This window comes from Bos mutus, chromosome 3, assembly GCF_027580195.1.
Source record: "Bos mutus isolate GX-2022 chromosome 3, NWIPB_WYAK_1.1, whole genome shotgun sequence".
NCBI lineage: Eukaryota > Metazoa > Chordata > Mammalia > Artiodactyla > Bovidae > Bos > Bos mutus.
The window spans coordinates 81,506,774-81,532,491 of NC_091619.1; the positions used below are offsets into that span (position 1 = coordinate 81,506,774).

The 25,718-nt window shown below is 38.7% G+C and overlaps 1 protein-coding gene across 4 annotated transcripts in view; it reads right to left on the bottom strand.

Moving 5' to 3' along the window:
- PATJ (PATJ crumbs cell polarity complex component) overlaps positions 1-25,718 on the bottom strand; it is a 387,741-nt gene that overhangs the window by 117,645 nt on the left and 244,378 nt on the right. For all 4 annotated transcript variants that reach the window (XM_070367927.1, XM_070367930.1, XM_070367929.1 and 1 more), the window contains exon 30: positions 5,776-5,848. In XM_070367927.1, the coding sequence (XP_070224028.1) occupies positions 5,776-5,848 (73 nt within the window). The remainder of the gene's footprint in view (positions 1-5,775; positions 5,849-25,718) is intronic.

Here is a 25,718-nt window from a genome sequence, read left to right on the forward strand (position 1 = left end):
ATTGAAAGAGACACGTGTACCCCAATGTGCATCGCAGCACTGTTTATAATAGCCAGGTCATGGAAGCAACCTAGATGTCCATCAGCAGATGAATGGATAAGAAAGCTGTGGTACATATACACAATGGAGTATTACTCAGCCATTAAAAAGAATACATTTGAATCAGTTCTAATGAGGTGGATGAAACTGGAGCCTATTATACAGAGTGAAGTAAGCCAGAAAGAAAAACACCAATACAGTATACTAATGCATATATATGGAATTTAGAAAGATGGTAACAATAACCCTGTGTACGAGACAGCAAAAGAGACACTGATGTATAGAACAGTCTTATGGACTCTGTGGGAGAGGGAGAAGGTGGGAAGATTTGGGAGAATGGCATTGAAACATGTATAATATCATGTATGAAACGAGTCGCCAGTCCAGGTTCGATGCACAATACTGGATGCTTGGGGCTAGTGCACTGGGACGACCCAGAGGGATGGTATGGGGAGGGAGGAGGGAGGAGGGTTCAGGATGGGGAACACATGTATACCTGTGGCGGATTCATTTTGATATTTGGCAAAACTAATACAATTTGTAAAGTTTAAAAATAAAATAAAAAAAAAAAAAAAAGATTCCCAACAGGAACAGTGTGGGATGAAGTTGGTCATAAGAATAGTATCTCATGTTTTTGAGCACTTGTATTTCAGGTGCTCTGTTTATTAATCTATGTACATTATTGTATTCATTTTAAGTCATAGAAAACTTGGAAGAGGATTCAAAAAAGCGATTCTCCAAGGACTTATGAATTAATAAGGTCAATGAATGAATAAGGGTTATTAATTAATAAATAGGAAGCGGGAATGCAACCTAGGTAGAAACAACAGGAACAAAAGCATAAGGAGGGAAAATTCAACACATGTATATGTGGAGTGCCCGGCAGGGGCACTCACACTAGTGAGAAAAGAAGGGTGATTAGTGGAGGCAAGTATAAAGCCTTAATTCTTAAATTATTCTTAAATTCTTAAATTATTCTTAAATAAATTCTTAAATTCTTAAATCTTAAAACAAAGATTTTGAAATACAGCTCTGATAAGCAAGAAATGGGTATTAAAAATATTTGACCAAGAAGACAAATGCAAGAAGAAAAGAAATCCTACATTAAATGTAACTGCTGAAAACCAAGGATGCCGGAGGCTGAGAGTCCTGCTAGAGACCTGTGCAATACAAGTACAGCCACAACTCTGGTGAGTTCTTAGTGTGTGCCAAAAACAATGCTAAAAGTTTTATAAACATTATTCAGCTCTTCTAATCTAGAAAATTATTTCTATCAAATGCCTTTTAAAAGCAAAGAAACACAAGCTTATTGAGCTTAAGGTTCAAGTTCATTCTGCTAGTGAATGTCAAAGCAACGATTAGGGTTCAAATCTATCAACTTTCAAGTTTATGTTCTTAATCACTTCTGTAAGTGTCCCAGCAATATTATAACTGCCACAAGTAGAGCAGCAGAAATGCTAATAATCCCTTACATATTATAGAGCTGTGTGGATTATAAAATACTTTTACCTACATTTAGTACTCAATCCTCATAGCTACCTGTTGACACAGGCAGGGAAGGCTATTAATCTGCTTTACAGAAAAAGGCAGACTTTGAGAGGTTAAGTATCTTCATGGAGGTCAGAAGCCCAGCAGATGATTGGTAGAGCTGAAACAAGAACTCATGTTTTTTTATTCAGTATTCAACCAGGACTCTTGTTCTCTCTGCTAGCACACAACCGCAGGAAGCGATTTTGTTCTCTGCTATAGTTTTGGTGTCTAGAACAGTCCTTGAGACATAATAAGAGCTCAATAAATATTTGTTCAATAAAAGAACAAATATGAGGTCCCATTAGCGTTTAATAAAAGTGCTATTCAATTATGTGGAATTATGATGTCAGGTTCAAATTCAGAATCATATGGCTGTACTTCATCTCTTTGGTTAAATGGGCTGGTTCTCTCAACAATACATCAGATATGAATTATGCTTAAGTACTTATTGGAAACAGCTGCAAAGACAAATGGTACCGTGAGGGGGTACACGAGTGAATGGAAGGGATAAGGAAGTGTTATAGACCAGAGCAGTCCTACATAGTACCTCAGATACCACCTGCAGGGTGGGTGTCACTCAGAATTTGGTGACAGTTATCAGAAACCAAAAGTCCAGAAAGAAACTGAACTTTAATAAAGTTAAATAAATAAATATTTATAAATAAATATAATAAAGAAACAACTCTATTATATAATTCATTGTGAAAATGCGACACAAGTATCACACAGCATATTCTTTTAGAGAAAAGAATTATTATTTATTAACAATTTAAATGTCTAATATGATTTATTTTGGAAAATTAAATGCAAATAGTGGAATATTCAAATTTAAGAATTGTGATAAGGATCTTGAAATTTAATACTGGTATTATTTATATTTTATACATATTTTTGGTCTTTATTCAAAAATAAAACCAATATTTAAAATTTTCAGAATACAAGTTATTTTTCTGACTTATTATTGATTCTGCTATGTATAAACAAAAGTAAAAAAATTTTTTAAACAGGTAATTGAATAATGAAAATAATTTCTGTGGTTAGCACAATTTAAAAAAGGAAAATAGTAGCTAATATTGAATAATGTGTTTAAATATTAGAATAAATAGTTCACCTTTATTGAGTGTTTACTTTGTGCCATGAGCTGTACTAAATGCTTTATATACGTTACTTCCTTTACTCTCTGCAAATCTATGAAGGTTTGGTGGTAACACTCCCAAGGACAGATGAGAAAACTAATGCTGAATAACAGCTGCCTCTGGGCATATGGGTATGCTACATAGCCTCTCTAGACCCCAGTTTCTTCTTCTATAAAGTGGAAATAATAATACTGTCTCTCAGAGGTATGAATGTAAACAGGACTTGGGACAATGCATTCAAGATAGTGTTTAACACAGTAGGTACTGTGTTCAATCATCCTCTTCTAAGTGGCTGCCCTGTCAACAGGAAGGCAGCAGAAACCATTTGGCTGGGAACAAACTAGAGAAAATACACAGCTAATATTAGAAGTCATTGCTGACAGAAAGAAAACAAAAGAAACCAGAGACCCCAGAAATGGTCCTTTCAAATTAAATGTTGACACCAACACTATATCTTTACTCATTCTGAAATATAGGAGCTGGATCTCATAGTAGCTTTACAATCTGATAACAGACCAGTCTCCTTGATCATTGTACTGAGAAAAAGTATGGGCGATAAATGAAAAATTCAGTTCCAAGGGGATGCTATTTTGATGGGAAAATTTGTAACTAACAATATTATAGGAAAAATTATTCTAAAGTATTAACCTCCTCCCATCTAAAAAAAGGACTTGGATGACATTCTGTAAACACAAATGAATTAGGAACTAAGTACTAACATTTATTGAGTAGCTACCATGGGTCGGGAAGATTTGCTGGAGAAGGGATAGGCTACCCACTCCAATATTCTTGGTCTTCCCTTGTGGCTTAGCTGGTAAAGAATCTGCCTGCAATGTGGGAGACCTAGATTTGATCCCTGGGTTAGGAAGATCTCCTGGAGAAGGGAAAGGCTACCTACTCCAGTATTCTGGCCTGGAGAATTCCACGGACTGTATAGTCCATGGGGTCGCAAAGAGTTGGACACGACTCAGCCACTTTCACTTCACTTCACCATGTACCTGGCACAAGATACCTACAGATAGATATAGATATCATCTCCTCACTCTCTCATTTATTCTTAACCTTACGAAGTACAAGAAGTTACTGTAACCACTCACGTTCATCTGTCTAGTGTCACAAGACTGAGTCATTAACACACACACACAACATCCAAAACATCAACAATCAGCTCTCTTTGCTTCCAACGCCAACACCTCATCTAACTGCGATTAGGTCTTGCCTGGGCTTCTGCTATTTGTGTGTGTGTCTGCTGCCTAGCGTGTTACTTTTACCTTCTTATAGTCCATTATCTACCTGGTAGACTGTTTCAAGTCACCTCACTCCCTGTTAAAAAATACCCAGTGGCTTCTACTGCACACAGACTAAAACCTGAGCTTCTGACTCTGACTCACCAAACTCTCCTCTCCCTCCCACCTCACATTCCCTCCCTCTCATCCTAGCCCACCACTCCCCAGGCTCCCAATGTACCCTCTAGCTCATTCTCACTTGAGAGTTATTGTTGTTCCCTCTGCAGAGAGAGCTCTTCCTCCTAATTTTTGCATGTCTGGCTCCTTCTTATCATTTTGATTTTCTTTAAATTTCACCTTGTCTATGCAGCTTTCCCTATAACCAATCAAAGTGGTCACAAGCCACATTCCTTATTGTAATTTTAATTATCTGCAAGACACTGAACACTACCTGATAATTCTCTAAGTTTATTTATGTATTTGCTAGTTAATCTTCTCATTGGAATGTAAATTGAACCATGGCAGGGAGCCTTATCTGTTTGTTTCATAACTAGACATTTAATACCCCTAAGAGTACCTGACAAGTAATATGCACTCATTGAATACTTGTTGAATAGAAAGAATGAGCATTATACGATCAAATATTTACTAAAAGGAACACTATTCATACAGTTCATTTTGTTATGGAAGCAAAGGAAAAGTATGGAAAGATACTAAACAGTAAATATTAACTTCCTCGAGGAAGTGAGGAAAGGAAAATCAAATTTTCTAACATTGCATTGTTGATTAGTTATAATAAATATGCATTGTAGGAATTAAAAATAATCAGTTCTGTTCATTTCAGTCACTCAGTCGTGTCCGACTCTTTGCGACCCCATGAACCACAGCATACCAGGCCTCCCTGTCCATCACCAACTCCCAGAGTCTACCCAAACCCAAGTCCATTGAGTCAGTAATGCCATCCAACCATCTCATCCTCTGTTGTCCACTTCTCCTCCTGCCCTCAATCTTTCCCAGCATCAGGATCTTTTACAATGAGTCAGCTCTTCGCATCATGTGGCCAAAGTATTGGAGCTTCAGCTTCAACGTCAGTCCTTCCAGTGAACACCCAGGACCAATCTCCTTTAGGATGGACTGGTTGGATCTCCTTGCAGTCAAAGGGACTCTCAAGAGCCTTCTCCAACACCACAGTTCAAAAGTATCAATTCTTTGGCACTCAGCTTTCTTTATAGTCCTACTCTCACATCCATACATGACTACTGAAAAAACCATAGCCTTGACTAGATGAACCTTTGTTGACAAAGTAATGTCTCTGCTTTTTAATATTATTAAGTAAAAAATGAGAAGAGTATGTAATGTTCTCTCAGCAGGGAATCTCTTAGCTAATTAATCTATATATCTATCTATCCATCCATCCATTCATCTCTAGAAGCAGATCACTATGTTAGAAATCTTGAAATATTAGTAATTTCTTCATTAATAGATAAAAGTATTTAAAGACACCCAAAACCATAGTATTAAAGAGTTTTGAAACCATAAAGAAAGGTACAATACCATCATTAAAAAAGAGAATCTTCTAATAAATTCTGAAATCCTTAATTAGGACAAATTTCATATCTAGAATGAAACTTCAGGAATTTTGGAGAAGGCAGTACTCATATGATTAAGTTCTAATGTGTTTTTGGGTTTTTTTAACATTGATTTATATTACTTTACAATTATACCTCAAATACTTCATATTGTAATTAGGGAAACTCCCCAGCTAATAAACTCTGAGTTTGGAATACCAGATACTGAAAATCCATGTAACTCATTCATTAAGAGCTAATCAGGAGTTATCTTACCTCGATAGAAGTTGGGGAACTTGATGGTAATGGAAAGGGAGTAACAGCCATCTGATTGACTGCGTCTTCATTTCTGTGAACATTAAAATAGGCAGAATCAGTACACAGCAAATGCTAAGTTCTTGGCTCAAATTAGAATCATTTTGTCAGTTCTGAGTTGAAAATGCACACACAGCACTACAGAATTTTTAAAAATGTAAATATACACTGGCTTCAAGCACGCAAAGCCATTAGGCACAAACAGAGATGTATTACTCAAGGGAAACTAAGATACAATTATTAGTGACAAAGAATGATGATGCTAGAAGTTGGCCAACTTCTGCTTGGTAAGTCAGGTGCTGCAGAGGATACTTTTGGAAAGGTGAATAAACAGTAAAAGATATATCTCCTACAGAACCGCTGCCTACATACCATTTCTAGTAATGTAGTGGAAGTAAGCCCAAACCATCAGAACTGGTATTCTAGGAGCTGTTCTGTTCCTGACCCCCAGTAATGAAGTTTCAGCTCCCACCTCCTCTGCTCCAATTAGGGTAATGAGGAGTAGAAGGAACTTAATCCGCTTCACAGGACCAAAATAATTATCTTAAGATTTATGTGAACTTTAGGTTTCACAATATAAAACAAAGAGACTTCTTACTGGTGTGCAAAGATCTAAGAGTGTTCACAGATCTCCATGTCTGGTGTACATATGACAGCCACTGCCTGATTTAGGAGGGCACTCAAATGCACTTTTCGCATTTTATTTTTTATGTCTCATCAATTGGAAAAAGATCCATTGGTCGATGTCATTCCTACTTTGAGGCTTTAATCACATCACTGCCTTTACCTGAAATGCCTTTCTTTATATTAAATCTATACCCTACTCATCTTTCTCAATAATCTCAACTATGTTTATTTCCCTTAATTAAAAGGCTATATATTGATGTCTTCCAAATTCACATTTAGCTTGGATATTTTTCTGTACCTAGGATCTGCAAACCCAACACCTACATTATATTCCACTAGAGGTCTTAGGCAATGGCACCCCACTCCAGTACTCCTGCCTGGAAAATCCCATGGATGGAGGAGCCTAGAAGGCTGCAGTCCATGGGTTCGCTGAGGGTTGGACATGACTGAGCGACTTCACTTTCACTTTTCACTTTCACACATTGGAGAAGGAAATGGCAACCCACTCCGGTGTTCTTGCCTGGACAATCCCAGGGATGGGGGAGCCTGGTGGGCTGCCGTCTATGGGGTCACACAGAGTCGGACAGAACTGAAGTGACTTAGCAGCAGAAGCATCAGCAGCAGAGATCTTAGAAACATTTTAAATAAAACAGAGTTCTTTATCCCACTCAGCTCCCAAAGGGTTCCATAGTCAACTTCCTCCCCACCTTAGTAAATATCAACAATACTCACCCAGTTGTTTAGCCAGGAACCTAAAGTCATTCTTGAATACTCTCACCCCTCAACTGTATATCCAATCCATCAAGATGTCTTATTGATTCAACCTTTAAAATGTATTTTGAATGGTTTCATTTCTTTCCATCCTATCCTGGTACAAGTTATCATCATTTCTTTTCTGAATTAAAGTAAAAACCTCCTATTTGGTCTCCCTACTTATACTGTTCATCCTCTGTCCATTCTTCACCCAGCAGTTATTACAGTTCTAAAATATAAATCTGATTATATTTCTACCCTCTGCTTAAGATCATCCTACGATTCCTTAATGCATGAGGATCAAGTCCAAAATTGTTAGGGAAGTTATCAGGTGTTGAGGGATCTGGCCCCAGCCCCCACCTTTGAACTTGTCTTGTTCTCACTTCTCCTTCCCCACTCTGCTCAAACCCAGCTACACAGGCCTTCTTTCCATTTCTCAGCTGAGCCAAGCTCCATCCACCTCATGGCCTTTTCTCTTCTTCTTTTTTGTTCTGAATGCTTGGTGCCCAAATCCTTTGTCTGATTTTTTAAAATTCATAGGTCACAATAAATGTAATTTCTGGAAACAAGCATTCCATGACTTCCACTATATGCTTGTAGCACTTATCTATAATCCTAGATCTGTTTACTTTCACAGTTTACTTCACTGGTTTGTACGCACATTGGTTTCAAATCTGTCTTCCCCTTAGATGGTAAGCACTCCAAGGACAGGACTCATATCCTCCCTACTATTATATCATCTAAGGCAAACACAGTGCCTGGCAAACTGTCTGTACAGTAAGTCCACTACGTGTAAACGAGTTCTGTTCCGAGAACACATTCGTTAAGTGCAACTTGTTCGTAAGTTCAACAAAGCCTAGGTACCCAACTAACATAATTGGCTATATAATACTGTATTATAATAGGTTTATAATACTTTTCACAAAAATACTATATTGAAAAATACAAAAATAAAGAAAATACATTTAATCTTACAGTATAGTACCTTGAAAAGTACAGTAATACAGTACAATAGTTGCCATACAGCAGCTGGCATCAAGTGAATAGGCAAGAAGAGCTACTAACTAGAGGAGGGAGAGGAGATGGGAGATGGTAAAGCTGAAGGATCATCAGCAATAAGAGACAGAGGGCAAGCTGCAGTTTCACTCACAGCTGACAGTGATGGAAAGCATATTTACATCTTTGAAAGTTCACAACTTGAAGATTCTTATGTAGGGGACTTACTAAACACAGTTATTTTAAGGGACTTCCCTAGTGGTCAAGTGGATAACACTCTGCACTCTCAATGAAGGAGGCCCAGTTTGATCCTGGAAACTAAGATGGCAAATATTGCAAATGAGCTGGCATGATGTAGCTAATGAACCTGCACGCTATAACCAGAGAAAGCCCATGCTTTCTCTTTCTGTAACTAGAGAAGCTTGTGCACTACAATGAAGACCCAGTGCAGTCAAAATAAATAAAATAAATAATGTAACAATCACTCACTTCAATAAGGAGACAGAAGTAGTTTCAGTTCTAGAACTACCACTGACCTTAAGATTTTGGGGAAATCACTTCTAAGAAAATCAGTTTCCTGACCTCTTAAGTAAGTAGGTTGAACTGTAAAACTTCTAAGCTGATAAAAATTCTTCTGGAATAAGGCAGAACATAAATAAAGAGATGAGGTCTAGGTCCCATTTCTTGCTTTCAGTCGGTCAGTCAGTTCAGTCGCTCAGTCGTGTCTGACTCTCTGCAACGCCATGGACTAGAGCACGCCAGGCCTCCCTGTTCATCACCAACTCCTGGAGTTTCCTCAAACTCATGTCCATTGAGTTGGGCTTTAACCTTTTAAAATTCTTGAATTATCTAGCACACCAGCCAAACCAAAGCAAAAGGGAGAAAACTAAAATCACAAAGTGACACAGAGCATGAAGAATATGTCTATTTCTTCTGACAGCATTATAGATGCCTTAAGCATGCACTATTAATGTTAAGAGATGGCTGTTGTTTTTCAGGGAGTACAATCCACTCCTCAGCAGTTTTCTCATACACAGAAGAAGCAATCAGTTACCCCTGGGTAAGTAACAGCATTTTCCCAGAGGTGATTTCCTTTCCCACTCAGGTTCCTCCAGGGAAAAACACAATAGAGCTCAGCTCTAGCTTAGAACTGAAAACCAACAGAACATGTCTGCTCCAGATTCAGAGCCCATGGGGCAGAGTGTATTTGGCAGTAATTAAGCATGATGGCCTTTCATATCTCTTTCAAAGGTTACAAGCATTAAAAATATAGCTGCACATAAGTTTTTATTGAGAAATAATGATTAACTGGACCAAGTTATCACTTCATAATTTAATAATTTCCCCCCAAATAGTATGACTTTAATGGCTTTTAAAGTCCATATTAATTTTTTTAAACCTTACAGAATAGAAAACTTCAGTGGAGAGAGGAAAGCTTCTATAAGAAGTTACAGTTGATAATCCTTCACAATCCACTCATCAGTGAGTGTTCACAGACTTTGTCATCATGGCAGCAATTTTTGTTTAGTTGGAGTATAATTGCTTTGTGTGTGTTAGTTGCTTAGTCGTGTCTGACTCTTTGCGATCCTATGGACTGTGGCCTGCCAGGCCCATCTATCCATGGGATTCTCCAGGCAAGAATATTGGAGAAGGTTGCTATACCCTCCTCCAGGGGATCTTCCCCACCCAGAGATGTTACTCATGTCTCCTGTGTTGCAGGCAGATTCTTTACCATCTGAGCTATAGGAAGTCCCTAATAATAATAATTGCTTTACAATGTTGTATTAGTTTTTGCTGTACAACAATGTGAATCAGCTATATATGTGCATATGTGTATATACATATACACACATATATCCCCTCTTGAGCCTCCATCCCACTGTCCTCATCTCACCCCTCTAGGTCATCACAGAGCACTGAGCTGAGCTCCCTGTCCTATACAGCAGCTTCCCACTAGCTAGCTATTTTACACATGGCAGTGTATTCATGTCACTCTCATTCTCTCAATTCATCCCACCCTCTCCTTCTCCCTCTGGTGTCCACAAATCTGTTCTCTCCATTTGCGTCTCTATTCCTGCCCTGCAAATAGGTTCATCAGAACCATTTTTCTGGATTCCATATATATGTATTAATATATGATATTTGTTTTTCTCTTTCTGACTCACTTCACTCTGTATGACAGACAAGACAACAATTTTAAAGAGAAAGAAGTGGGAAGAGGGAAACTAAAGGAGAGAAAGCAGTTATGCTTCAAAAGGGCAGTTAGCCTAAAAGACTTCTGGGGATCCTCTGACCTCTCAAAGTCCATGATTCACAAGGAATGAAATCTATTTGCTTCATAATTAACTTTTCATTTCCAGTATAATCAACACAAATTTCTTACATCTTGGTGCCCCATACAGCACACAATCAGAAATTGTAGTTGAAATTATTTGCTGGTATTTGCATTTATTTTGCATGATTTGTATCTTTTTAAAAGTCTATTTTATTGAAGCATAATTGATTTACAATGTTGTATGAATTTCTACTACAAAGCAAAGTGATACAGTTATACGAATATGGTTATTCATAGAGGTTCCTCAAAAGACTAAAAACATAGTTGCCATATAATCCTGCAATCCCACGCCTGGCATATATCCAGAGGGGAGATCATATACATGTATATATATAAAACATAGATATATATACATCCTTTTTCATATTCTTTTCTATTATTATATTATTCTATGATATCATTTCTATTATCATAGAATAATGAATATAGTTCCTTGTGCTACATATTAGGACTTGATTGTTTACTCTCTATATAATACCTTGCATCTGTGAATCCCAAAGCCCCAATCCATCTCTCTCCAAAGCCCTCTCCCCTTGGCTACCACAAGTCTGTTTTCTGTGTCTGTGAGTCTGTTTGTGCTTTGTAGATAAGTTCATTTGAGTTATATTTTAGATTCCACATATAAGTGACCTCAGTGTGGTATCTGTCTTTTTCTTTCTGACTTCATTTAGAATGTAATCTCTAGGTCCATCCATGTTGTTCCAAATGACATTGTTTCATCCTTTTTGATGACTGAGTAATATTCCACTGTATAAATGTTCTTTATCCATTTATCTATGAATGGATATTTAGGTTGTTTCCATGTCTTGACTATTGTAAGTAGTGCTACAATGAACACGGGGGTGCATTCATCTTTTTGAATTATAGTTTTCTCTGGATACATGCCCAGGAGTGGGATTTTAGGGTCATACAGCAACTCTATTTTTGATTTTTGAGGAACTTCCATTCTGTTTTCTATATCAGCTACACCAATTTACATTCCTTGTTGAGCATGTAACAGCTGTTGGCAGACAGACAGTGGACTTCTATCATGGATAAAAGTGAGATTTCCAAGGTATGGAAGCCTATATAGTATGTCCTTGTCACTGGACTTGCCATGCTCTATTAAAATTATTTGTGCTATTCTCTCTCCTTTTTAAACACAGAGATAGGATCTTATTTCTTTATGTCCTCTGCTTGTAGCAGAATACCTAGGAGAGAGTAAGTATACTATAAATGTCTATTGAGTAAAAGAGGTCTTAACAAGCAGGAAAAGATATGAAGCAGAACTATCAAAGGTGTGCCCTATGCTTTCCAAGCTTCTTTACCAATTAGTGATGATGTGCTGGCTGCAGTCAGCCAGCAATTGGTACTTACCAAATTAATGAACATTTCTTGGGGTGTCTGCCCAACTCACAGTGATTCCATGGATGGTCTATACTATGTAACACTAACAGTTGGCCTCACCTTCAGTGGATTTAAGAAGCAGACATCTGTCTCATTTTAAGCAGATCAGATTCTCTCTCCCAGGGACTGAAAATTTAGAACAGACTCAAAGAGACTCAAGAGTGTGGTATCTAGACAATGCCAATGGGGATAGTCAAGACTAAACAATAAGGTTAGAACTTCCTTCTGGTGATGTCTCTGGAGTTGCCCCGGTTTCTTCTCTTCAGAGCCTCAGCTGCATGACTTATTCTTAAGAGTCCACAAGATAGCCTTGTATTCTTACAATACATTCTCCTTTTAATTTACGCTGGCTAGAGTTTAATTGATTGCAGCTCAACAATATAGCTCTGAATTTATTTTGAATATATTCATTGGTTTATTTAACAAATATTTATGCTATGAAAACAAAGATGAATAAAACATGATTCCTACCTTTGATGATGTTAGCAATTAGTGAGGAACACAGCTAAGTAAACAGACAATTACGACAGTGGAATTTCTATCTAGGGACTATCAGTGTAGTTTTTCTCCAAAAGGATACTAGGAACGTACCCAATTTCAGTTTTTTGTTTGCAGAATATATTTATATTTGTGACAAAGACATATTCTGGATCCTGATTTCAATTCAATGCTGTTATATTCACATTGGTAAAAATCATGCAACATGTATTGGGCAGAATTCTAAGAGGTCTCCCAAGACACCTGCCTTCTGGCTTACAGGTTGTAAATATGATGATGTAATATGTAAATATGATGAATTTCACTTCCATGATTAGGTTATATTACATAGCACTGATGACCTTAAGATAAAGGCAGATTACCGTGTTGGGCAAGACCTAATCACATGTCCCCTTTAAATCTGGAAATTTCACTTCTTGGAGCCTCATTGTCTTGATCTCTAAAGTTAGTAGGTTGACCTTCAAGAATTCTAAGGAATGTCAGGAGGTCAGAGATAGAAAGTCAGAGATTACAAGTATCACCTCTGGCTTGAGAATAAAAGGGCCCTCATGGCAAATAATGTGAATGACCTTTAAAAACTAAGAGAAATCTCTAACTAAGAACCAACAAGGAACCTCCACACTGTACCAAAACCTGATCTAAAAGGATATGTGTGGGTGAATGCTAAGTTGCTTCAGTCGTGTCCGACTATTTGTGACCCAGTGGACTGTAGCCCGCCAGGCTCCTCTGTCCAAGGGATTCTCCAGGCAAGAATACTGGAGTGGGGAAGGGATATAGGCACCCCAACAGTGCATTCACACAGCACTGTTTACAACAGCCAAGACATGGAAGCAACCTAAACGCCAACTGACAGGGATGGATAAAAAAATATAGTACATGTATACAATAGAGTATTACTCAGCCTTTAAAAGAATGAAAGAAGGCCACTGCAGCAACATGGATGGACCCAGAGGTTGTCATATTGGGTGAAGTAAGTCAGACAGAGGAGAAATATTGTGTGACATGCCTTATATGTGGAATCTAAAAAAGAAATGATACAAATGAACTTACAAAACAGAAAGAGACTCACAGACTTAGAGAACGAACTTATGGTTGCAGGGGGAATGAACAGGGCGAAGGGATAGTTGGGAGTTTGGGATGTACATGTATACACCACTATATCCATTTTAGGATAACCAACAAGCAAATAGAAGGCGAAAAATGTGGAAGCAATGACAGATTTTCTTTTCTTGGGCTCCACAATCATTTCCGGCAGTGACGGCAACCATGAAATTAAAAGACGTTTGCTCCTTGCAAGAAAAGCTATGACAAACTTAGACAGCATATTAAAAAGTAGAGACATCCCTTTTCTAACAAAGGTCTGTATAGTCAAAGTTACGGTTTTTTTCTGTCAGGTACAGATGTGAACGCTGGACAATAAAGAAGGCTGAGTGCCAAAAAATTCATGCTTTCAAATTGTGGTGCAGAAGAAGACTCTTGAGAGTCTCTTGGACTGCAAGGAGATCAAACCAGTCAATACTAAAGGTCAGATCAGATCAGATCAGTTGCTCAGCCGTGTCCGACTCTTTGCGACCCCATGAATCGCAGCACGCCAGGCCTCCCTGTCCATCACCAACTCCCGGAGTTCACTCAGACTCATGTCCATCGAGTCTGTGATGCCATCCAGCCATCTCATCCTCTGTTGTCCCCTTCTCCTCCTGTCCCCAATCCCTCTCAGCATCAGAGTCTTTTCCAATGAGTCAATTCTTCGCATGAGATGGCCAAAGTACTGGACTTTCAGCTTTAGCATCATTCCTTCCAAAGAAATCCCAGGGCTGATCTCCTTCAGAATGGACTGGTTGGATCTCCTTGCAGTCCAAGGGACTCTCAAGAGTCTTCTCCAACACCACAGTTCAAAAGCATCAATTCTTCGGCGCTCAGCTTTCTTCACGTCCAACTCTCACATCCATACATGACCGCAGGAAAAACCATAGCCTTGACTAGACGAACCTTTGTTGGCAAAATAATGTCTCTGCTTTTGAATATGCTATCTAGGTTGGTCATAAGTAATCAACCCTAAATATTCACTGGAAGGACTGATGCTGAAGCTTAATTTCCAATAGTCTGTCCGCCTAATGCGATGAGCCGACTCATTTGAAAAGACCTCCTTGATGCTGGGAAAGATTGAAGGCAAAAGGAGAAGAGGGTGGCAGAGAATGAGATGGTTAGATAGCTTCAGTGACTCAAAGGACATGAGTTTGAGCAGACTCCAGGAGATAGTTGTGGAGCCTGGGGAGCCTGGCTCCCAGGGAGCCTGGCTTGTTGCAGTCCATAGGGTCACAAAGAACCATGGCAACTGAAGAAAAAAAACAAGGACAAGCACAGGGAACTCTATTCAGTGTTATATGGCAGCCTGGATGAAAGGGGTGTTTGGGGCTGAATGGACACATGTATAGCAGTAGTAGTAGATGCTGAGTTGTGCCTGACTCTTTGCGACCCCACAGACTGTAGGCCACCAGGCTTTTCTGTCCATGGGTTTTGCCATGGAGTGGGTTGCCATTTCCTTCTCCAGGATACATGTATGCTGCTAAGTCACTTCAGTCGTGTCCGACTCTGTGCGACCCCATAGACGGCAGCCCACCAGGCTTCCCCGTCCCTGGGATTTTCCAAGCAAGAACACTGGAGGGGGTTGCCATTTCCTTCTCCAATGCATGAAAGTGAAAAGTGAAAGTGAAGTCGCTCAGTCGGTCCGACTCTAGCGACCCCATGGACTGCAGCCTACCAGGCTTCTCTGTCCATGGGATTTTCCAGGCAAAAGTACTGGAGTGGGGTGCCATTGCCTTCTCCAAGGATATATGTGTATATACGACTAAAACTATCACAGCATTATTAATTGATTATACCCCAAGACAAAATAAAAAGTTTAAAAGAAAAAAAAAAAGAACCAACAAGGAAATAAACTTAACAAGAATGAGCCTGGAAGTGAATTTTTCCCCAAGGCTCTAGAAGAGAAGTCAATCTAGCCAACATCTTGATTTCTGCTTTGTGATACATTAAATAGAGAGCCCAATCCCTCTGTGTCAGACTTCTGACCTACTGAACTACCAGATAATAAATGTGTGTTGGTCTAAGCCATTAAATTTGTGGTAGTTTGTTACACAATGATAAAAGTAATATATAGCAAAATGTATTTATTTGGAAAACGTGATCACCAGAAGCATAACTTTTGAGTTCTTACCATGTACCACTGTTCTAACCTTTTTTATATGTTAACTCATTTAACCTTCATAACAGCTCTATGTGGTAGTTACAATTATTTTCTTCACTTTACACAGAGATTAAGATACCTGACCAAAGTCTCAAAGCTAATAAATAGCAAGCTGAGGCTAAAATCCAGCTATCTGGTTTCAAAACCTTCTCTTTTAACTATTGTATTATGGTGTTTCCCATTTCAATAGCTTGACCCCAAGCCACAAATATCTTCTTCTCTCATATACCCAAGCTATTATCCCCAGATCCACCTTGGGGAAAAGTTCTACTGGGTCACAATTTACTCCTAAATTTATTTCACAATTTTCTTCAAGATGAAGGTGCAGTACAGAGTTCTAAGTTTGTTCACTCTGACTTGATCAACTTTTCATACTTAAGTTTGGAGTATCACATCTACATTACCCACCCCTCATATAAATATAATGAGTATACAGTGCTTTGAAACATTCATTGTGCTTGATAGTGCAGGGTGGGTGGTGAACAGTACAGAGGAGTGTAATTCTCCCAGTGCTCCCCTGTGATAGTAATTAGGGATATTCATAAATCCTCTGGCCTGTGTTTTTCTTCACCTTTAAAACTGAACCAGTACTTGATTAACTGTGTTTGCTTTTCTGCCCTGGTGATTAAGGAAACACAAGCTGAGCTGGAACTTCTGTTGCCTGGGTACCTGAAGGACCACAGTGAGCAGAGAGGCCCCCTTGCTGAGCCCCGGTGGACATGTAACTTGAGAAAGAAAGAAATTTTTGTTGTTTTAAGCCACTGAGATTTGGGTTGTTAGTTACTGAAGCATAACTGAGTCTATCCTGACTCAAATATGTTCTAAACAAGTTTATTCTATAACTTTTCCCCCCAAAAAATCATGCTTATACTTTAATCAGAAGAGCTAAAAACTCGAAACAACCCAAATATCCACCTTCAGGAGGATGGATCATCAAATTGTGGTATATTCACAGATTGGGGTGGTATTCCTCAATAATTTAAGGAACTATTGATATACATGACAACAAGGGTAAATCTTTTAAAAATTATATAAAATGAAAGAAACCAGACACAAAATAATAGATGCTGTTTGATTTTTTTTTTCGTGAAGCTCAAGAAAAGTTAAAACTAATCTTTGGTGACAGAAATCAGAAGTGTTTGTTCTGGGGGGAGGAACTAACTGGAAAGGAGCACCAGGAAACTTGCCAGGTGAATGACTTTCTTATATTTTTGTTTTGGGTGATGGCCACACAGGCATATATTTTATATTATCAAAACCCAACAAATTGAACACTTAAAATCTATTGCACTGAGTAGACATTATATCCCAGTTAAAAAATGAATTCAGGATTATCTGTAGTGTAAGACAACGAGGTGCTATTCTGGAAAGAAATCCAGTCCTAAGGACACCTAGGTAAATGTACAGTTCTATCTTCAGTTCTATCAGTAAGACATAAACAATATACTAAGCAACTTTTTAAAAATCTTACTTCTTAATCTATAAAATTAGGATAATATATTCTAATAGAATTAAGAGATAATATATCATAACACTAAAGCATAGTAACAATGTTGTTGTTCTTGTTTAGTCACTAACTCATGTCCAGCTCTTTGCAACCCCATGGACTGTAGCCTGCCAGGCTCCTCCGTCCACAGGATTTCCCAGGAAAAGAATCTTGGAGTGGGTTGTCATTTCCTTCTCCAGGGGATCTTCCTGACCCCGTGTTTGAACCTTATCTCATAGTAACAATAGTTTACATTCAATGTTTTAGGATATAAATTTTAAGTCTCAGATTCTTTCATCCAGGAGCAAAGTTCTCAGTTACTCTTAATTCATTCAACCATCAACCCTTATACCCAAAGAAATTATCAAGTCTGAAGGATTCATTCTCAAGATTTCATTCCTTTTCTCTGCTTTTCTTCTGATCCTATGTCACCATTCTAATTCAAGTACTTTTCACGTTAACAACAGTGTCACTGCTGGTTTCCTTGTTCTGCTTTCTCTGGTCTCAGTCAATCCAAATCACTCCCTTCTCAACTGTGAAAACCCCTCTGTGCAAGGGGTTTTCAAGCCTGCAAACACACTGTGAATAACCCAAAGCATACAGTTCCCTCTTTTGGTGCTTGTTTTGCTTGATGTATAGTTATATATGTGCATGTCTTATATAGTATTTGAGATACAGTAGGTACTCAAAATGGAAAAGGCGATGGCACCCCACTCCAGTGCTCTTGCCTGGAAAATCCTACGGACGGAGGAGCCTTGTAGGCTGCAGTCCATGGGGTCACGAAGAGTCGGACACGACTGAGAGACTTCACTTTCACTTTCATGCTTTGGAGAAGGAAATGGCAACCCACTCCAGTGTTCTTGCCTGGAGAATCCCAGGGATGGGGGAGCCTGGTGGGCTGCTGTCTATGGGGTCGCACAGAGTTGGACACAACTGAAGCGACTTAGCAGCAGCAGAAGCAGGTACTCAATAAATACTTAAATTTGTTCATGCGGTTTGGACTTTTTTTTTCCTATATAAATATTCTCAGGTAGCATTAACTAGCTCTTGCTGTATCCACTTCTACAACAGTAATCTCTCTCTCCTCTGAATTTCTAAACTGCTTACATGAGTTTTCTCAGCAACTTTTTTCTGTTCTTCTAAGTATACACATGTCATATACAGAGATTTGTTGATAAAACCCTTTATGTTTATATCTTATCCCTCAAAGTTGTAATCATAATTAAATTGTAGTAAGAGATTTCAATAACATGCTATTTGAAGCATCAATCCAGCAATCATTGACTAATGCCTTAGGATTAAATATGAGATTCTCTCTCTAACATAAGCTCTAAAAGAATGCTACAAATTGTAGTTAAATGAAAGATTAATGAGATATGAAAAGAATGTATTTATCCTTCAGGAAAAGACACTGAGCCTATGACAAAATTTTCTGAATGATGAAAAAAAGACATCTGATGTAATGAGCTGTATGTGTCTGCATGTGTTTGTAGAATTCCACGATTTTCAATTTATTAGGGTCTGAGATCCAACCAGTCCATTCTGAAGGAGATCAGCCCTGGGATTTCTTTAGAAGGAATGATGCTAAAGCTGAAACTCCAGTACTTTGGCCACCTCATGAGAAGAGCTGACTCATTGGAAAAGACCCTGATGCTGGGAGGGATTGGGGGCAGGAGGAGAAGGGGACGACAGAGGATGAGATGGCTGGATGGCATCACTGACTCGATGGATGTGAGTCTGGGTAAACTCCGGGAGCTGGTGATGGACAGGGAGGCCTGGCGTGCTGCGATTCATGGGGTCGCAAAGAGTCGGACACGACTGAGCGACTGAACTGAACTGAACTGAACTGAGATATCTCCAAGGAGCCATTTTTCTCTTTTAAAAGTAAAAGTGTGTTCCATCCTAAAATGTATATGGAATAGCCAAAACAATCTTAAAAAAGAAGAACAAAGTTGGAGGTCTCACCCTTCCTAATTTCACAATATACTACAATGCTATAGTAATCAAAACAGTGTAGTACTGGCTTAAGAACAAACGCATAAACCAATGGAATACAATAGGAAGCCCTGAAATAAATCCTCAATGTAGGGTCAAATGATTCCAACAAGGGCGCCGGGATTATTCAATGGGAGAATGGATGATCTTTTCAACAAATGGTACAGGGAAACCTGGATATTCACATGCAAAAGAATGAAGTTGGATTATTCCCCTATAGCATATACAAAAATTAACCCAAAATGGATCAAAGACCTAAACATAAGAGCTAAAATTATAAAACTGTTACAAGAAAACATGGGGAAATTCATGACACTGGATTTGGCAATGATGCAATATCTTGGATCTGACACCAAAAGCCCAAGCAATAGCAAATAGATAAATTGGACTACATTAACATGAAAAACTCAGTGGATCAACAGAGTGAAAAAGAATCTATGGAATGAGAGAAAACTTTTGCAAATTATATATCTGATGATGAGTTAATATCCAGAATACATAAAAGAATTCCTAAACTCACCAACAAAACAACCTGACTAAAAGACAGGCAATGACTTGAAAAGATATCTCTCCAAAGAAGAAGTCATACCCAATAGTCATACCAAACTACTATCAAAAAAAAGAAAGAAAATAGTAAGAGTTGGTGAGGTTGTACAGAAACTGGAACCCTTACCTACAGTCAGTAGGAATGTAGTATGGTGCAGTTGCTATGAGAAATACAGTAGTTCCTCAAAAAATTAAAAATAGAATTATCACATAATTCAGCAATTCCACTTCTGGATATATATGGGAAAGAATTGAGAATAGAGTCTCAAACAGACATCTGTACACTCATGTTCATAGTACCATTATTCACAATAGTTAAAAAGTAGAAGCAACCCAATTGTTTCTCAACAGATGAATGGATAAACACACAATGGAACATCATTCAGTTTTTAAAAAGGAAGACAATTCTGATGTATGCTGCAACATGGATGAATCTTGAAAACATTGTGATGAGTGAAATAAGCCGGTAGCAAAAGGATAAATACTGTATGTGTCCACTTTTATAAGGTATCCAGTGTAGTTAAATTCAGAAAGCAGAAAGATAGTTGCCAGGAGGTGAGGGAAAGGAGAGAATGGGGTGTTACTTGTCAATGGGTATGGATTTTCAGTTTTGCAAGGTGGGTGTAAACTGTTTTGTAGATAGATGGTGGTGATGGTTGTACAATAATATGAATATACTTAATGCTACTTAATTGTACACTTAAAAATGGTTAATAAGGTGGATTTTATGTTATGCATATTTTATCACAATTTAAAAAATTGACTAAGACAAAAAAGTACAAGTGTGATGAGAATACATTTGAATTACATTATCACTTAAAATCATTTTGTCTTCAGAACAGATCTGGTCTTGCCTCTTTGAAATTCATTTTCACTAAACCCGTAGAATCTTATTTCATGTCAACAAAATAGGATTATATCAAAAGTAGAAGCTATGTGCCTGAATTCAACCTGGATTCCCAAGCAAGCTGATTTAATTTTGTGCAACCTGTTCTATATGGAATGATCACTACTACAATCTGGAGCCTCGCACACTGCTTAGGTGCATATACACACAAAGCTGCATAAATGAGGAACGTACGAACACAACTAAACAGGCCTAGGTAATTTTTTTTCTGCCTGTACTAAAAATAGTGATGGGAGATACTTGAGGACAGAAAAAGTAAAATCTATATTTGCTGTATTAATTGAAACATGACAATAAACTAACATTGATCCAGGAAAGTTCTATGCAAATAAACCAGAAGTAACATGTAAAACAAAGCAAATCATTACATCTCAGTGGGAGCAAAACTCCTTTCTGAAAAGATTCCAGGAGACATTTCTAACTATATGAACACACTAAATAGTTTCTAATTCCCAACTGGAAGAAACCACCAAAATAGCTGACCATGCTGAATCTGAAATAAATGTCCACTGACAGTGGAATTATGACCTCTATTTCCTTGGCATTCCAAACAATGTCAGGCACTAATGAGGGCTGCTGGGAGTAACTCAGCATCTAGGCCCACAGTTTGCAAAGGTGGCCCCAGGCAAGTTCTAAATAATGATTGCCAATTGTACAGAGGAAAAGTTGACTCAAAATATCTCACAGTGCAGGTTGGTGGGAGAGTTAACATAGGGAGCTTTAGGACTGGATGGGATAAATGACAGCCTATCAGGTTTCTCATAGAGACTCTTTCTAAAGATAGTACAGTAGATACTCACAGCCATTCTTCTCTTGATCCTGTCAGGAACAGCCTGAATGTCGTTCAGACATCCAGTCCTCACCGTAAGGCCATGAACTATAAAAGGTGACTCTTCCTACCAAGTATAAATCTGAGTAAAATCCTGCTTGATTTCTCTGAAATCATCGTGGTAATCTCATTTCAAAAGCCAGTAGCAGTGGAAACTTGTCATACTGGGAATCCCCAGTAGGGACTTGTTTAGAGGTCTTGTGGTTCTGCTAAGGATGTCTGAAGGATAATACCTTCTCAGGATCATGGCTAAAAGCCAACATGGGACATGCATATGAGCAGAGGGAACTTGCACTGGTTGCTCATGACTTGTTCAGAGAGCTCTAATTTTATCATCCTTCCTATTTATTAGGACGCTTTGGCAGCAAGCAATAAAAAGTAATTTAGGCCAACTTAAGCTCAGATAAGGAGATGACACCACCCTTACAGCAGAAAGCGAAGAGGAACTAAAGAGCCTCTTGATGGAAGGGAAAGAGGAGAGTGAAAACTCAACATTCAAAAAACTAAGGTCATGGCATCCAGCCCTATCACTGCCCTATCATGGCAAATAGATGGGGAAACAATGGAAACAGTAACAGTCTTCATTTTGCTGGGCTTCAAAATCACTGCAGATGGTAACTGCAATCATGAAATTAAAAGATGCTTGCACCTTGGAAGAAGAGCTATGACCAACCTAGACAGCATACAAAAAAGCAGAGACATCAGTTTGCAGAGACAAAAGTCAGCATAGTCAAAGCTATGGTTTTTCCAGTAGTCGTGTATAGATGTGAGAGTTAGACCATAAAAAAAGCTTAGAACCAAAGAATTGATGCCTTTGAACTGTGGGGTTGGAGAAGACTGTTGAGAGTCCCTTGGGTTGCAAGGAGATCAGACTGATCAATCCTAAAGGAAATCAGTCCTGAATATTCATTGGAAGAACTGATGCTGAAGCTGAAGCTCCAATACTTTGGCCACCTGATGTGAAGAACTGACTCGTTGGAAAACACCCTGATGCTGGGAAAGATTGAAGGCAGGAGGAGAAGGGGATGCCAGAGGATGAGATGGTTGGATGGCATCACTGACTTGATGGATGTGAGTTTGAGCAAACTCCAGGAGTTGGTGATTGACAGAGAAGTCTGGCGTGCTGTAGTCCATGAGGTCACAAAGAGTTAGACACGACAGTGACTGAACTGAACTAAAGCAAAAGGTAATTTATTAGAGGGATGTTGGGATCTCACAGAACATAGGCAGGCTTATATTATCAGACTTACAACAAATGAGAACTAAGAGACCTCCAGAGGACAAGGAAGCAGGAAGCAGAATGAAATCACAGCAGGCACCTTTGATCAAGGCCTGTGATTCCATGAATAAACACCATACATATAGAGTCACTCAAATTACTTGCTTTCTGTTCTAAGCCTAAGGTATCATATTGCACAAACTTAGGTCTCATGTACACCCACTGGTGACACCTTGTCAGTGAGAGAAAGATCTGGTTCCTTTAGATTCCACCTAGATTTACTATTTTTACTCTTTCATCATATTACATACATTGTGGGCGTGTATGTGTGTTCAGGGAGGGGCATCTACCAAAGGAAACAGGCATTCTACAGTGAGAGAAGTAAAAATATTGCCCCAAAAAAAGTGCAAAGAAAAAACACCCCTATTATCTCTGTGACCATCACAATTAGTTGTTTCTGAGTGCTAAAAGTGAAATACATATAGTCATAATTCCTACAAGCTGGTATTAAGAAATAGGAGCAATAAAGAACAAAATTTGCAATTTCTATTCATGAAATAATAATAATGGTTTTCAAAGATCCTTTACAAGTAGTTAAATAAGAAAGATGGGCTTGCCTAATTTAGTGCTTACCTAATTTAGTCAATTCGGAGAAGGCAATGGCACCCCACTCCAGTACTTTTGCCTGGAAAATCCCATGGACAGAGGAGCCTGGTAGGCTGCAGTCCATGGGGTCGCTGAGGGTCGGACACGACTGAGCGACTTCACTTTCACTTTTCACTTTCATGCATTGGAGAAGGAAATGGCAACCCACTCCAGTGTTCTTGCCTGGAGAATCCCAGGGACGGGGGAGCCTGGTAGGCTGCCACCTATGGGGTCACACAGAGTCGGACACGACTGAAGTGACTTAGTGAGTGAGTGAATTTAGTCAATTAGGTAAGCACTTTACCTAATTGACTAAATGCACCTGAATTCATGTAAAATTTCTGGTTATTTCAGACAACCTAGCTACAACTACCCTCGAAAGAGGAAACATCTATGGCTACTGTAGATATTCAAAAGAGTATGTCTTAGGCTTTCAAGATGATTTCAGAAGTGCATGACCCAATGGAATGATAACTAGATGAAACGTACACAACTTCCCAAGGTTACCACAATCTGTCAAAGGGAACGGTTTTTATTTGGATACATAAATTCCAATGCTTTTGACAAAAGATCAAAACACAAAACACTCCAATTCCACCTTGCTCTTGAACTAAAAGTCTTATAAATTCTACTTATGAATAAAAATTAATAATTAAAATTACTATTTAAAATTGATAGTACAGAAAACAAGTATTGAAGAAAGAGTCAGGATTTCAGAGCATTTGAGAGACCTATGGATCTATCATACAGTCCAACTAAACAGAGAGACAGAAGAGCCTTGAAATTTCGGGAGAGTCTCCACCCCCTACAACTCCTAACATAGTTCAGTGCTAATGACAGGCGTCTTCCTCAAAACTCCTTGTCATATATGGATGATGTTTTACTGTGCACTTGAAAAGGGGCACTGCATCATTTAATGACCCATGAGCATAAGAAAATGCTTATTTACAGAAATCATATCAAATGACATACGCAGCTATGTTCCTCCCTTCTAGTCTGAGCTTAAACATCTTTATCTGTGATACTTTCCCACAGGCTACAAAGACCAGGTTAGGTGTGTCTACTATATGTCCCTATAGTGTCATGGCACTTACACTGCTGGATAAAGCACCAGACTGTTTTACTCTCTGTGTCCATCCTTAGGGCAGAAATTGTGTTCTCTGTGTCACTCCACAGCACCAGCACAGGTAGGCACTCTGAAAATACTTATGCAATAAATGCACGAATGTTTCCTTGTGAAAGTCAAACTCATACTTGATCCCACAATCTTTTTTCCCTCCTATTTATCAAAACTAGATATAAAGAAGCAAGAGCACAATAAGGATCTTATTCAAATGGACTTTGACATTCACGTTAATTTCGAATCAATATCATCTTTTAGGGACAAGACTATAGGATAACAGGCCACACCATATTTTTTAATTATGAAAACAAGACATGTGTTCAATGGATACAGTGAAGTGGGTCCCATGGTGAGTCCACTTTCACTCGGTAGGGCTTGACAGCTAGCACTAAATCTTTCCAAGGGTTTCAGTTTCATTTGGCTTCCTTTAGCCCCAGGAGTTTTTAACAGTACACATTTTCCACATGTAATTAAGTAATGGAGAGTGAGTTGTTATACATGACATTTAATTTTCGATAGTGGGGGAAGGTATGACAAGAGCTGCAGGCGAGATCATTAATCTCCTTGGATTCTTGCACTGCCAAATACAGCAATTCATTCTTCATCATATTAATACATTGCTTCTCCTGTACTGAAATTGGAGTGCTTGTGTAGAGGAGATCATATGGACTAGGAAAACTCAGAGTTGAATGTGTGGTACATAGTAAGCACCCATAGTAAGCACAGTGTAATGCATCTAGATGATCTAGAGTAGAATCACTGAGTATACCACAGTCCAAATGTGCCACTGGGCACAATTACATGATGACAATATTGTCCAAAATCTAATAATGTGGGGAGAAAAGGGCAAAAAGTGATTATATAAGTAAGCCGTGTTTGAAGGTCAAAGTGTTAGTCACTCAGTCATGTCCGAAATCTTTGTGACCCCCACAGACTGTAGCCCGCTGACCTCCTCTGTCCGTGGAATTCTCTAGGCAAGAATACTGGAGTGGGTAGCCATTCCCTTCTTCAGGAGACCTTCCCGACCCAAGGGTGGAACCCAGGTCTCCTGCATTTGCAGGTGGATTCTTTACCATCTGAGCCTCCAGGGAAGCCTATGTCATGTACACACAGCAGCAACTTGCTCATTTTCCCTGATGACTCACAGACCCACTTTGTGAATTATAGATCAATTAGTATATGAACAAAGGCAAGTGTTATGACAAGGACATGATTACATAAATGTATATCACTACAGACTAAAAGCCCTAGTTAATTAAATGTTACCTGCAGCATATTTTCACACCTTCCTGTGATTATTTTACTGCTACTC